General features: G+C 35.9%; 1 protein-coding gene across 13 annotated transcripts in view; it reads left to right on the plus strand.

Moving 5' to 3' along the window:
• Positions 1-14,148, plus strand: part of Spanxn4l (SPANX family, member N4 like) — a 167,580-nt gene that overhangs the window by 104,339 nt on the left and 49,093 nt on the right. For 2 of the 13 annotated variants that reach the window (XM_087601049.1, XM_087601052.1), the window contains one exon: positions 1,821-1,910. The exons of 10 other annotated variants lie outside the window; for them this stretch is intronic. Coding sequence is in view for 1 of the 3 variants with exons in the window: in XM_087601052.1 (XP_087457178.1) it covers positions 1,892-1,910 (19 nt within the window). In the remaining 2 variants the exon portion in view is untranslated. Of the gene's footprint in view, positions 1-1,820; positions 1,911-7,466; positions 8,149-14,148 lie in introns of those variants that run through there. One more of the 13 variants, XR_015646808.1, reaches the window with a different exon arrangement.

Raw genomic sequence — 14,148 nt, forward strand, 5'->3', positions numbered from 1 at the left:
TGTATGAACTTGGGTATTGGTTTATTGACTGGAGCATGGGTTATTTGCTGGTGGCTATCACTAAAGAACACTGATGCTCTTGCCCCTGTAGACACTAATTTCCAATAGCCCCTTATGCAGACTTATTTTATTGACAGTTTGACACAAGCTAGAGTCAACTGGAAGAGAGAACCCCAATTTAGGAATTGATGAAGAATTGAGGGGCTTCATTTTGTATAACCAGCCAAAACTCTGGTGGGTTCATGACTACAACAGCCATATTTTATCGAAAGCATACTATTTCACAGTATTTTCCATAAATGGTACAATTATAAGACCTTTTACATTATTAAATCTATGGAGAAGTAAATAATATGGCCACTTTACCTGCCATTTGCCTAACACAATGATATCTATATATTGCTGATAAACTACCTAGTAAGATACTAGACAGTTTGAGTTATTAGATTTGACTATAGTTGTGCATTTTATTACTTGGCTAAGACATACAATCTAATTTACCCTGGTTTTCTTGTTCTCTGTCAAATATGCTTGGGTTTTTTCCTCTCAAGTTAGAATAGCCCTAATTTATACCTGAAAATGTATGTGTTCTACTCAGGATCATATACATGGATATTAAAGTTCCTGGGATGTTATTTTTTACCATAATTGTGCCCCTATTTTGAAAGATGTCAAGAATATTTTAACAGGAGCTCTAAAGCCCACTTCTTTTCCATATTTGCTAAAGAAAATTATGTTTAAAAGTTTCCCATTTGCTAATAGCAGGTAATAGGAACCGCAGACTTTCCCAGAAAGCACAGGCACCCTTTCCTCTTTTACTTCTTCAGCTAGATCAGCAGTTCCTGCTCTACTTGAACTGTCCAGGGCTAATAACCCTAGAGATGAGGAAGAAAAAAGACACCTTACTGTTTAATAGCACTCACTGTCTGATAATCACAAAATGGTTTCTGGGTCAGTTATGTGTCCTCAAGGCAAGACCAAAATGCCAGCTCAAATAACATGGCAATTGGAATGCCTTAATAAAGTTATTTCGATAAGATGCTCAGAGCCACCTGTCTGAAAAATTGCAGCAGATTTTATCTCAGTTCCCACCTAAACTAAATGCCTTATGACATGTATTAAGTTAAGAATTGTAACTGAGTTCCATTAATGTCGGTGGTAAGTAGAAAAGTTGATAGTCCCCATAAGGATGAGTACTGTTAAGCAACTGGCTTATGAGGATGTGTGCAAAGACTACAGATACTCTGAATATGGCTTTAGCTTTGAGGAAGTTCTATTGAAATCCCCATGCCCATGGAGCTCTACTAAAAGAAAGAGTTTCAGCTAGAAATCTCATCTTAGAATTAAAGAATCAAAAAGATGGGTATGTTTTGGTTCCTTTTAATTAGCTCTCAATGCTGATGCTTACAGTTTAATGAAGATTGTTCCTTCACTTACTTTTCTGCAATTCACTGACTTAAAAACTTTGAAATAAAAGAGATTCTTTAGTAGATATATTATTTACCAGTCAACTCTGAATTTGCAGAAGGGACAACATTGTAAGCTCCCTGAAAGGCTTCTGAGGACTTGGATTTTCCTACTTAGGGTATGGAATTTTTTTCCTACTTTGATTGGGGAAGTGTTTATAAGAAAAACACCACAAAGCTATGGAATAACTAAATGTGTCTAAACAGTTAGCCTTTACTCAAGTCCAATATGTAAAACCTGTCAATATGCCTCATGTATTTAATTATAGTTCAGAGAGTGTCTATAGAACTGTGATAGAAGTTTAATAAGAATATTCTGAAGAATCATCCCCTCTCTTTTATTTTATGAGACAGGGTCTTATTTTGTAGCCTAGGCTGGCTTCAAACTTACACCAACCCTCCTGGCATCACCAGACGTTACAGGAATGAGCTACTACAATGAAGGTTAGTGATAACCTAGAAATTACAGTGTTATTTTCTTGTAGAAAGATACAATTTTATATCCAACCTAATTGTTTTTACTTTGACATTTTTCTAAACTTTTTTATCAAAAATTATCCTACTTTTAATTTTATCTTATCTTTGAACTACCTCCTTTCCATTTCCAACGGTTTCTATAGTAATTATTTAAACAATAAAACAAGTTACATATAAATATTTTAATAACAATAATAACAATAAGAAGAAGGAGAAGGAGAAGGAGAAGGAGAAGGAGAAGGAGAAGGAGAAGGAGAAGGAGAAGAAGAATGAAAGGCCCAAGTCCTTATTATGGGCAAAGTTCCCTGAATGATAGGATTATAGCCTAACCTTCAGAATCACCTATTACCAATGATTCTAATATGGGCTTGCTTTTCTGGTTCTGCTAAAACATGCCAAATTGTCTCTCATCTTACAGTCATTCTAGCTTGCTTTCCACATATCTAGAAACTCCCAAATGTTAGATTTCCATTAGAATTCATTAGACATATTTCAAGGATATTTGCTAAAATGTAAACTTCTCATAGTTGACCACCATATCCAAAGTCACAAAGAAGTATATCTTACTTAATAGGATTTTTGAAGAATTTGAATTATATGTCCATGTATGTCCATATATGCATTTTGGAGTACATGTGATGTGCCCTTGGAAGCTTCAGGAATCTGATGCTTCGGATCTGCAGTTACAGGCAGCTGGGAGCTTCCAGTAAGTGTTGGGAGTAGATTCCTATGGAAGACAAACAGAATTCTTTTTTTTTACTATCTTTTTATTAATTTTCAATCAATTATTTTATTTATTTAGATCCCAAATGATGATCCTCTCCTGTTCCCCTATTCCAGAGTTCACCCCCACCTTTCACCTCTGAGAGTGTCCCTCACCCAGGCATCTCCCTTCTGGGGCATGAAGTCTCTGCAGACTTAGGGAAATCCTGTCCCACTGAGGCCAGACAAGGCAGTCCTCTGCTAATATGTACTGAGGTCCTCAGCGACCAGAGTCCTGCTCTAAGCAGAGACACAGGAGGCCAGCCCAAACAGCACAGGAGGCTTACTCTAACCCAGGTCACATAGCTCTACCTGACTCCCAAGAGGCCTGCTCCAGTTCAAAGCTTGGAGAAAGGCAGGTATAAAAACATAAGCAACAGAAGCCAGTGTAATTTGGTAGCATCAGAACCCAGTTTTCCTACCACAGCAAGCCTTGTATATCCTAACACACCTGAAAAGCAACATTCTGACATAAAATCCCATCTCAAGAAGAGATAGGTAACTCTAACCAAGTCAGAGAAATATTTGTATGACAGGAACTTCAAGTCCCGGAAGAAAGAAATTGAAGAAGATATGAGAAGATGGAAAGATCTCCCATGCTCATGGGTCAGTAGGATCAATGTAGTGAAAATGGCCATCTTACCAAAAGCAATCTACAATTCAATGCAATCCGCATCGAAATTTCAACAAAATTCTTCACAGACATGAAAAGACATGCGATTTCTCAAATTCATATGGAAAAACAAAAACTCAGGGTAGCCCAAACAATTCTCAAAAATAAAAGAATTTCTGGGGAAATCACCATCTCTGACCTCAAGCTGTACTACAGAACTAAAACCCCATGGTATGGGTACAGAGACAGGCAGGATGATCAATGGAATAGATTGAAGAACCAGAAATGAACCCATACAACAACAGACACTTGATTTTGATAAAGAAGCCAAAATCATACAGTGGAAAAAAGGAAGCATCTTCAACAAATGGCGCTGGTCTATCTGGAGGTCTACATGTAGAAGAATGCAAATTGATCCAAATTCATCACCTTGCAGAATTCTTACATGCTGAGCCATCTTTCTAGCTTCCAAGATCTTGTATAGTTTTCATTTTTACTTACTTCATAGTGCTAGGATTAAAAGTATGTGGCCCAACAATCATTTTACTTTTTCATACATACTTCATGATTAAAAGGCATTTAGAGTGAATGCCAACCACTAAGATTTTAACATGTATCATTTTATTAATATATTCACAACAGTGCTCACTGTTTTCATACTCCTTTGATTGTAATTTAGAAACATCTGTCTTATGCACTATTTACAATGACACTTGCTATTTAGTTGTAGATCAAATTGCTGGTATTGGTAATTCAATCATTTCATCATTTCCAGCAGACCAATATATTGTGTACCTTCTATGAACTTTTTACATGGATTACATGTTGGTGATCCTTATGCATCAAGCTCAGTGGTTCATGGAGTTCCAAGTACCTATGTCATGAAGCTAACAGTGATTGCACTTGCAACTCCACGGCATCCAACACCTCCTCTGAACTCTTTAGGTATCAGCACTCACATACACATATCAACTCACAGATGAAAATACTGGAATTAATATATATATATATATGATGAAATTTTAATATGTCAGATAATACAGCATTAAAAACTAATTTATAGAGATGAGTGAAAGAGAATTATCATATGCAAAGGGGATAAAACTTTTTATTTTACCTCATTGGTAAAATGCTACAGAAGTAGGTAATTACTTATTCAATTAATCAGTAAAGTGATGACAGCTGAATTGACTAAACAATAATGTGATTACAATGCCATTGTAGGAGTCCTACTTGAATTTGTAAAATAAATAATAAATCATTACTCCATTCTGAATCATTGTACTTGTTCTGCATAACATTTTAAATGAAACAAATGTTAACTTTTTGTCATAACGATGTGTCAGATTAATTAACGATGGTACTGATAAATAGATGCCATAAGACCATTATAAAATAATTCCAAATTATCTACTTTAAAGAAACTAGTAAGCAGTCACATAAGAGGAAAAGTAGTTTGTCACATGGAACTTATAAAGCAATTTAAATTAATTAACTATATTTTTGTTGGTTTAATTTTCTGCATTACAAAAGTCAAGTGCCGCATGTTTGGCTATCATTTTTGAAAATAGTGTGTTTGGGGCTGTTGCAGACTTCTGAATTAACAGAAAGCATCCCTGTACATTGCAAGAATATTGTATGAAATTTCCTGTATAAGTATAATATAAAATAATGACATGCATCAGTACATTACTATGCTGCTTTTAAAAAACACCTTCAGGAACTCTCTGGTTTAGCGAAATTTCAAAAGTCAGGAGGTTGTTTGTGTAAGGATTGCAGTGGAGCAAGAGCCTCTCCTGTAAGTGATACTGTTTGGGTTTTGTAATTATAAGACCACTTTAATGTAGTCACTTGGCAATACTAGTAAAACATACTCCTCCACGGGGTCAATTTTATTCTGAAGTAAACATTTTACAGTTCTATAGAAGACTGGGGTGATTTCATAATAGTGTAGATTTATGTGGTTTATATGTTGATGAAGTGACAACTGTCCAGTTAGATGATTCTCGGAGATCACTTAGTATAACTCCTTTACTTTGCATATGCAAAAGTATACCCTGTTCAGGGAAGAAACTTTAAAACTGCAGTGTATCTTGGGAGATTTCTGTGAAGAAAGATATGTAATATCTATATAAATTTATAATTATATTCAGACTTGTCCAACTCACAGTAAGATATTTAGCAGAACCAGGTCACTAGTCTATTTTTTCCCATTGTGAAAACTGTACGGTATTTTCTGGGAAAATAGTACTCTGGTGGGAACAATATATTTTATTTATTTGAATTAAAAATTTTAATCTTAAGGATTCAAATTAACTGTCCTGAATTATTTTCTTCTGAATTATTTATATGTTTAAAATGAGAGTTTAATTTTATGTATTTCAGCTCATTTAAGTGAATTATATTCCTAGATAAATTCTGCTTATATTAGTTTTATAATCAGAAATTGGAAATTATCCATGACACCATTATTAAAAATAGAAATTGAACTAGTTTTCCCTCTCCTCATGGACCTTTATAATTTCTCTCAACCTCAGTGGGAATTTTCCATTGTGTTCTTGAAAAAAGTGGGCTAATTAAGAACTACTCTAAGAAATACCTTATGTTTTATGACATGCTTTGTTTTACATTTAAATATATATTAACAACCATAATTTTCTGATTACTGAAGTCACAGATATTCATTATTCTAAGTGTTGCAAATACATAACCCAACGAAAGTGGAAATAAATAAACTCCTTATATGGATGAAGCTTAAACAAAATCTGCTGTCCATTTTTGTAACTCCTTTATTATACATCAATCATTGCTACAATTTAATAGGTTCTAACCCTGTGATATATTTAATGATTATATTTGGTCATAAAATGTCATGGTTTTCCTATAATAAGTTAATATTTCTCCATAATTGTCAAAAGCTTCATATGAGGATGCCTTAATTTATATTTGAAGAAGACAAAGCTAGGAGTACAAATGAGCATAAGAAACGCTGAATGTTGTCCTTTGGTTAATTGGAAGGACAAGCTCAAGTTGATGATAAATGCAATAATTTTTTGTACCCACTAGACCATGAATACAAGAGACTTTAGGTTTTCATGTTTCAAGTCCACTAACTAGAAAGGTCAGATAAGTGCTAAAAACATCATATTTAACCTTAAAAGACAGTATTAGTACTCAAAAAATCATTCTGAAGACTTATTTTTTATAAGCCCAAGTTCCAAAATAATGTTTGCATTTATGGTATTTTCTTCTGAGCCTACATTTTACCACCAACATTTAAATAAGAATTTATTTGTTCATGTATTTATTTTAAATTGTATTTTATTAATTCTTTGAGAATTTCATATAATGTATTGGGATTAGAACCACCCTGTTCCACCTCCTAATTCTTCTCAGATGTACCTCACTTCCTTACCCACCTAACTTGATGTTCTCCTTTTTTCTATAACCTATTTGAGTCCAATTTTGCTTCTCATATACTCCTAGGTGTGGAGCCAAGTATTGGCATGTAATGGACGTGTCAGGAGCCATACCCTTAAGAAAAGTGGTCCTTTCTTTCCCAGAAGCTATCTTCTGTCAATAGGCGCCCTGTTACAGAAGGGTCTTGTAAACTTTCTCTCACTGCATCATAGATTGTTGACTGCCTTGAACTTGTGCATCTTCGTGTCATGAGTGGAGTGGTACATCAAGTCCAGAAGGCACTATTTCAGTCCAGTTTTTTCTGACATAGGTCTAGGAATCTTTCTACTTCTTTTTCTGTGCTAGATACTGAGCCTTGGTTGGGGAGTAGAGTGATACAGATGTCCCATTGTAGTGGACATCTCTAATGACAGTTTACTTTTGTCAGTGTAAGTTTCTGTATTTGATCACATTCACTATACAAAGAAGCTCCAATCATTGTGTACTGCAAAAAAGGCTTCTCTCTTGAGAGCAGCATTACTTTGTGGATTTAGAAATACAAAGTTAGGGAGGATTTTATAGTATGAATCCACATCTCTAATTGGTACTATTAATTTTTGATTTATAACCAGGAAAGTATGCTCTTAGCTATGGAGAACTACCTATGAATTAATAATTGTTTATTAAACCAATGATATATTTTGAATAGGAAATTGCTGTCAATATGTTCCTTTCTTTTTTTCTTTTAGCCTGACTCCAGCCACTTCTGAAGCTGAAGCAAGTATATGTTTCTAATACAAAGCAAGGCTGTGGTGAAAATGCTGTAAAAACAGACTCATGCATAAATCTGATTATTTCTCTTAAATGACCAACTCAGAAAAGGCTGAGTTAAAGGAATTACATAATTTTAATGTGTTTGATACATGCTGGGAAGCAGTTTACTGTAGTTGCCTTATCACAAGATTCTTTGTATGCTTGAATCTAAAAGTGTAATTTTTACTAAATGACCATTTTAAATGTAAGCAAATATGTATTTTCTTGAGCCTCTTTAAATTTTGTTTGTTTGAATTACCACCATATGAGAGGAGTGTACTAAAATCTCCAAGAAACTTACCAATTTACTTATTTATATATAACGTTTAGTTAAGTAATGTCCAAACTATTCTATTAAATGTCTCCATATCATTTTATATTTCTTTTCTTTTCTTGATGAATTGTTGGTGTATTATGTCCTTTTGATCTTCACATTGAAAGGTTTTGCCTTTTTCTTTTACCAATTCACCATTTCTCAGATTACCTTTCTTGTCTTTCATTCCTTTTCAATAACCCTTTTTTTTTCTTCCAAATGTGTTTACTGTAGGCAGTATCTTGTTGGATATTTGTTGATTTTTGAATTAATCCAACAATAAAGTCTTTATTTAATGTTTGTGGAACAGATGTTGCATGCCATTTCTATATAGGGCCAGACAGTAAACATTTTCATCTTTGTGAGCCATATGGTTCCTTTCCCTCAACTATACAATTGCAGGGTAAGAACACCCATAGACAAAATGTAGATAACATTTTGCCTATAAGACATAGTTTCAAAATTGAACCCTAGGCATATTGAACCTGGTTTGAGAGTTCAATCTGTTTACATTCATTTTAGTTACTACCATATTGGAACTTATTTCCATCATTATATTCCTTTTTTCTATGTGCTCTGAATATTTTGTTTCCCTCTTTCCTTTCATCTAGTTTGAAATTATATTATGTTCTTATTTGCATCTGTTTCTCAACATTTTTGATAGTGTTTTACAATTACTATCTCGTATGACATATCTTTTATCTTTGCAGTGCTTCATTTGTATGTTTAGTACACATAAATAGCCCATCTAACATATTCCATTTATGTTTACTTAAGGATATTTCCATCTTTATTATCACTATACTTCAATATATACCGACACCTCCATTTCACTTTTATCCACATTTCCTTCTGTTATGGTTTGAATGAGAATTTTCACCCACACTCTCAGGCATTTGAGTATGTGTTTCCTAGTTTAGGGCACTATTTAAGGAGCCTTAGGAGGTGTGGATTTGTTGGAGGAGGTGTGTCACTGGAGGTAAGCTGTGAGTGTTTAAAACCCATGCCGTCTTGAGTTTAGGCTCTCTGCTTTTTGCTTTCAGTTCAAGCAAGATTTATGAGCTCTCAGCACCCTGCTTCTGCTACTTTGCTACTATGTCACCTCACCATGAAAAATTCTTTTCCCTTTGAAACCATAAACCTAAATAAAAATTTCTTCAGTAACTTGCTTTCATGATGGTGTTTTATCACAGCAACAAACACGTAACTAATAGAGTAGACTTTGGGAGCTTAAGGCATTTCTTCTGCTTTCTGCTACACTTTTCTCCCACCAGGGAGTCTTAACCCTCTGGAACCAAAATGCCCAAATGAATTCATTCGTGGTCTTGATTCAGCCCTGGGTTAAAAAAAAAGGTAAAAAGATAAAAACCAAATGAATTCATTCTTACACAAATTACCTTTGTCCTGGTGTTTTTATCATGGCAACAGAGAAGCAATTGATACAGAGGTTTGTACCAGGAAGTGAGCTATTACCTTCAAGAATGTTACAATGTATATTTTTTGGACTAGTAGCTATGGGGCCAGGGAATGACATGTGATTTGAATAAGGTCCTAATCTTTGTGCATCAAAGTCTCAGGCATTGAGTGCTTGGTCCCTAGTTGGTGCTGCTGCTTGTGGAGGATTTGGAGGTATGGCTTTGCTGTTGAAAATACGACATTAGGGGTGGGCTTTAAGAGTTTAAGCACTTGCCTACTTTCAATTTACTCTGTTTGCTTCCTGCTTGGAAGTCAAAATGAGAGCCCTCATCTTCCTACTCTTGCCACCATAGCTGCTTCTTGCTTCCATGTTTCCCAACCATGATGGACTACTAACCTCCTGGAACCAAAAGCCAAAATAGAATTTTCCATGAGTTGTCTTCATAATGGTGTTTTTAGCAAACAAATAGGAAAGTAACTAATACACATTTTAAAACAAGTTTTATGATTTTATGTGTATGGGTGTTTTTGTCCTGCTTGTGTGTCTCTGTATTATATACAATCCTGGTGGGCACGAGAACCCGAAGAGAGCATTAGATTCACTGAACATGGAGCTACAGATAGTTGTGAGCCAACATCTGGGTACGGAGAATTGAGCATAGGTATTTACAAAGGTAACAGTTGTCCTTACTGCTTTGCCATCTTTCCTGACCAAATATTTAGGATTTAAAAAGAAAAAAATACGATACGTTTACTTAAAGATTCTGTTCTCATTCAGTAGATGTTTGTTGGTGTCTAGTCTCTTGAAATAATTGCTCAGGAAAACAATGGCTTCATGAAATTCTTAGGCAAATACCCAAGACACAATTCACAGATCACATGAACCTCAAAAGGAAGGAAGACCAAAGTGTGGGTGCTTCAGTCCTTCTTAGAAGGGGGAACAAAATACTCACAGGAGGAAATACAGGGACAAAAAGTGGAGCAGAGACTGAAGGAAAGGCCATCTAGAGACTGCCCAACCTGGGGATCCATCCCATATGCAGTCACCAAACCCAGACACTACTGGGGATACCAAGAAGTGCATGCTGACAGGAGCCTGATATAGCTGTCTCCTGAGAGACTCTGCCAGAGCCTGACAAATACAGATGCAGAATGTGGTTATATTTAACTTACAGGTGACTTACAGCTTGCGTGTATTTGGAAATTATATTTTCTTCTCCTTGGTCATCTCCCATTTCTGTCCACTACTTTTAGTTTTACAATTAAAGATATGTTCAATATAAGTCTAATTTTTAAAAGTGACTTTTCCCTGCTAAAGTTACTTTTTCTTTTTTTTCTTTCTTCTTTTAAAATTAGACATTTTTTATTTACCTTTCAAATGTTAAGCCCTCTCCCGGTTTCCCTTCTATAAGCTACCTACCCTATTCCCTCCCCTTCTTCTATGAGGGTGTTTCCCTACCCATCCACCCCGCTTCATGCCTCCCCACCCTGACATTCCCCTACACTGAGACGTCTACCCTTGGCAGGACCAAGGACTTCTCCTCCCATTGGTGCCAAACAAGGCCATCCTCTGCTACATATGCAGCTGGAGCCATGGGTCTGACCGTGTGTAGTCTTTGGGTAGGGGTTTAGTCTCTGAGAGCTCTGGTTGGTTGGTATTGTTGTTCTTATGAGGTTGCAAGCCCCATCAGCTCCTTCAGTCCTTTCTCTAATTCCTCCAACAGGGGTCCAGTTCTCATTTGGGTGGTTTCCTGCTAGAATTTGCCTCGGTATTTGTCATGCTCTGGCTGAGCCTCTCAGGAGACAACTATATCAGGCTCCTGTCAGCATGCACTTCTTGGGTTCATCAATATTGTCTAGCTTTGGTGACTGTATATATTTGGGCTGGATCCCCAGGTGGGGCAGTCTCTAAATGGCCATTGCTTCAGTCTCTGCTCCAAACTTTGTCTCCATATCCTGTCTTATGAATATTTTTGGTCCCCGTTTTAAGGAGGACTGAAGCATCCTCTCTTTGGTCATCCTTCTTCTTGAGTTTCATGTGGTGTGTGGATGGTATCTTGAGTAATCTAATACTCACTAATGTACACTTGTCAGTGAGTGCATACCAGGTGTGTTCTTTTGTGAATGAGTTACCTCATGCAGGATGATATTTTCTAGTTTCATCCATTGGCCTATTAAATTCATGATGTCATTGTTTTTGATAGCTGAGTAGTACTCCATTGTGTAGATGTGCCATATTTTCTGCATTCATTCCTCTGTTGAAGGGCATTTGGGTTCTTTTCAGCTTCTGACTATTATAAATAAGGCTGCTATGAACAGTTTTCTGGATATTTAAAACATCAGAATATCCCGAACCTTCTTATACAGTCTCAACTTGCACTGAAATAAAAATCTTCCTAATTCTACCTCCAAAGTGATAGGATCTCAGATGTGTATTGCTACTCACTGACTACTCCTTAGATTTTCAAAGTATCACTTAGTTCTATTTTTGTTTGTGGTCTATGGGTTTCTTTTGCTAGTATGTATGTGGTACAGGAAAGTATATGCACATTTACATATAGTTGTGCACATACATGTGTGTAGGTACATATGTATGTGTGTGTGAATGCACACGAATGCCTGGCATTGACATAGGCATTTTCCCTTGATTTCTCTAAACATTTCTGTTGATACTGGTTCTCTATGTGAATCCAGTGTCCTTCATTTAGCTACTATAGTTAGATAGTTTGCTTCAGGAATCCCTTTCCTCTGCCTCAGCAGTGTTGGGATTACAGGCAGGCAGCCAAATTTGGTCCATATTTATGTAGATGCTTGGGATCTGACTATGATCCTCAAGCTTGAATAGCAAAGACATTTTCTACTGAGCCATATCCTTAATATACTGTAACCTATCTTTTAAGAATTTTCTTCTGCTTGATCATTTGGTTAAATATTTAATTTGATTAAAAGAATTTGTGCTTTATATTGTATATATGAGTATTTTCCCTATATGTGTATCTGTGTATCATGTATATGCCTATTAACCATGGAGGCCAGAAAGAGAACAGCGGATTCCTGAAACTGGAGTTACAGATGGTGGTGAGTCACAATTGGGTACTGGGAATAGAATATAATTCCTCTGCAAAATCAATGGCTCTCAACCTCTAAGTCATCTCTCCAATACAAATGTTTAGTTAAAAATATATGTGTATACCTACACACACACACACACGTTGGATGTGTGTGTGTGTGTGTGCATGCGTGTGTGTGTGTGTGTGTGTGTGTGTGTGTGTGTGTGTGTGTGTAGGAAGAAACATATTCCCTGTAGCTGAAGTTAGATGGATTTTAGTGACTTTATCATGGTTGCTGGGGATCAAACTTGGTAATCTAGAAGCATAGTACTGCTCTTAACCATTGACCCATCTTTCCAGCCCTTCATTTGATTTAAATCATCTCAATTTCTCCACCATTTCATCAACTGATTTTTAAAATTTACTTATTAGACTTCTATACACATATAGAAACCATTATGATCATATCCACTCCTATTCCATTAAGATGTCTTCTAGCCCACTCCAAATCTCAAGTCCTGTTTTTTATTCCATTTTTTGTAACTTGATTAGTTCAATCTGTATGTAATTATAAATTTAAGGTTGTCCACTGAATCATGTGCAACAGCTATTCCCCAATAGCCATCAACTGCCAATGTCTCCCCAACTAATGGTGGGGCCTTCTAAGCACCTCTCCTATCCATGTTGGAATATTAACTAGCTTGATTTTATGCAGGTCTTGTGTACTTATCTACAGCTGCCAGTGATCTTGTCACAGCCATAAGACACTTTTACCACAATCCTCTCTGACCTGTGGCTTTTGCAAACTTTTTACTCTGTCTTCAGTGATGGTCCCTGAATCTTGAGGGCAAGAGGGGAGGGGTGATAAAGATGGTCCGTTTGAGCTGAGTGCTCCACTGACATTTATTCTCTGCACTTTAGTCACTTATGAATTGGTTTTTAAATTCAAAGCGATTATTTTTGTTTCACAGTCTTACAAGGCTGTAATGGAGAACATTTAAGAGTTTTTGTTATTCATGATTTTTGATAAAAAAAAAGACTAACAATTTTCATCCATCTCTTATAGCTAGTACCCTCTTGGTTCTATTAGTACTGTTAGTACTTTTAGTCCTATTAGTCTAGCCAATAGTTAACTTTAAATTATTACCTTTTTCTCTGCTTAAGCATAGATATTATTTTCAGAGATTAGATAAAGCTACATGATTTGCCTTAAACACTATTAACCTGGTTAGTATTGCAGGGCATACTATACTATGTCCCTTTTACAGGCCATCAAGCCTTCTTGTGGAAGCAGTATAATGTATCTATTCTTTATAGGTAAAGAAGTCTCAAAGTCCCCCAATAAACTCAGAAAGCAAAGGGCTAGACTGGGTGCTGACTCCATCATCTTGTATAGGAGTGTTCACAATGATCTTCAGGCTTGTCTTTCCAGTGAATATCCCTCTAAAGTTTGTAGTTGGTCGTCAGACTCCAATATGATCCACAGAACAGCAAAGTCAGACTTTATGTGGTGGAAATTTCCAGCACAGCTGTGTCTTAGGTTTTATTCTTTCCCTCCACAAGATCTTTTGATGTAGCAGCAGTATGATAAGAAAGTTAGATTTGTAGGTGTATTAAAATTGGATGATGAGATATAAAGATGTGTTTTAAATGGGCATTTCTCTGCATGATTTCCCCTAGTTCCTTCAACTACTCCTTACCTAACTTCCTCACTCCATAGATGCCCACAGCAGAAACCAAAATGTATGCAATAGACTACAAAACCAATGATAAGTTTGTCTTCAAATAGTTGGGCATTCAACTTAGATGTCATTATTTGAAATTAAGCTTTCAAGACCA

The sequence above is a fragment of the Rattus norvegicus genome, chromosome X (assembly GCF_021556685.1).
Source record: "Rattus norvegicus strain SHRSP/BbbUtx chromosome X, alternate assembly SHRSP_T2T, whole genome shotgun sequence".
Taxonomy (NCBI): domain Eukaryota; kingdom Metazoa; phylum Chordata; class Mammalia; order Rodentia; family Muridae; genus Rattus; species Rattus norvegicus.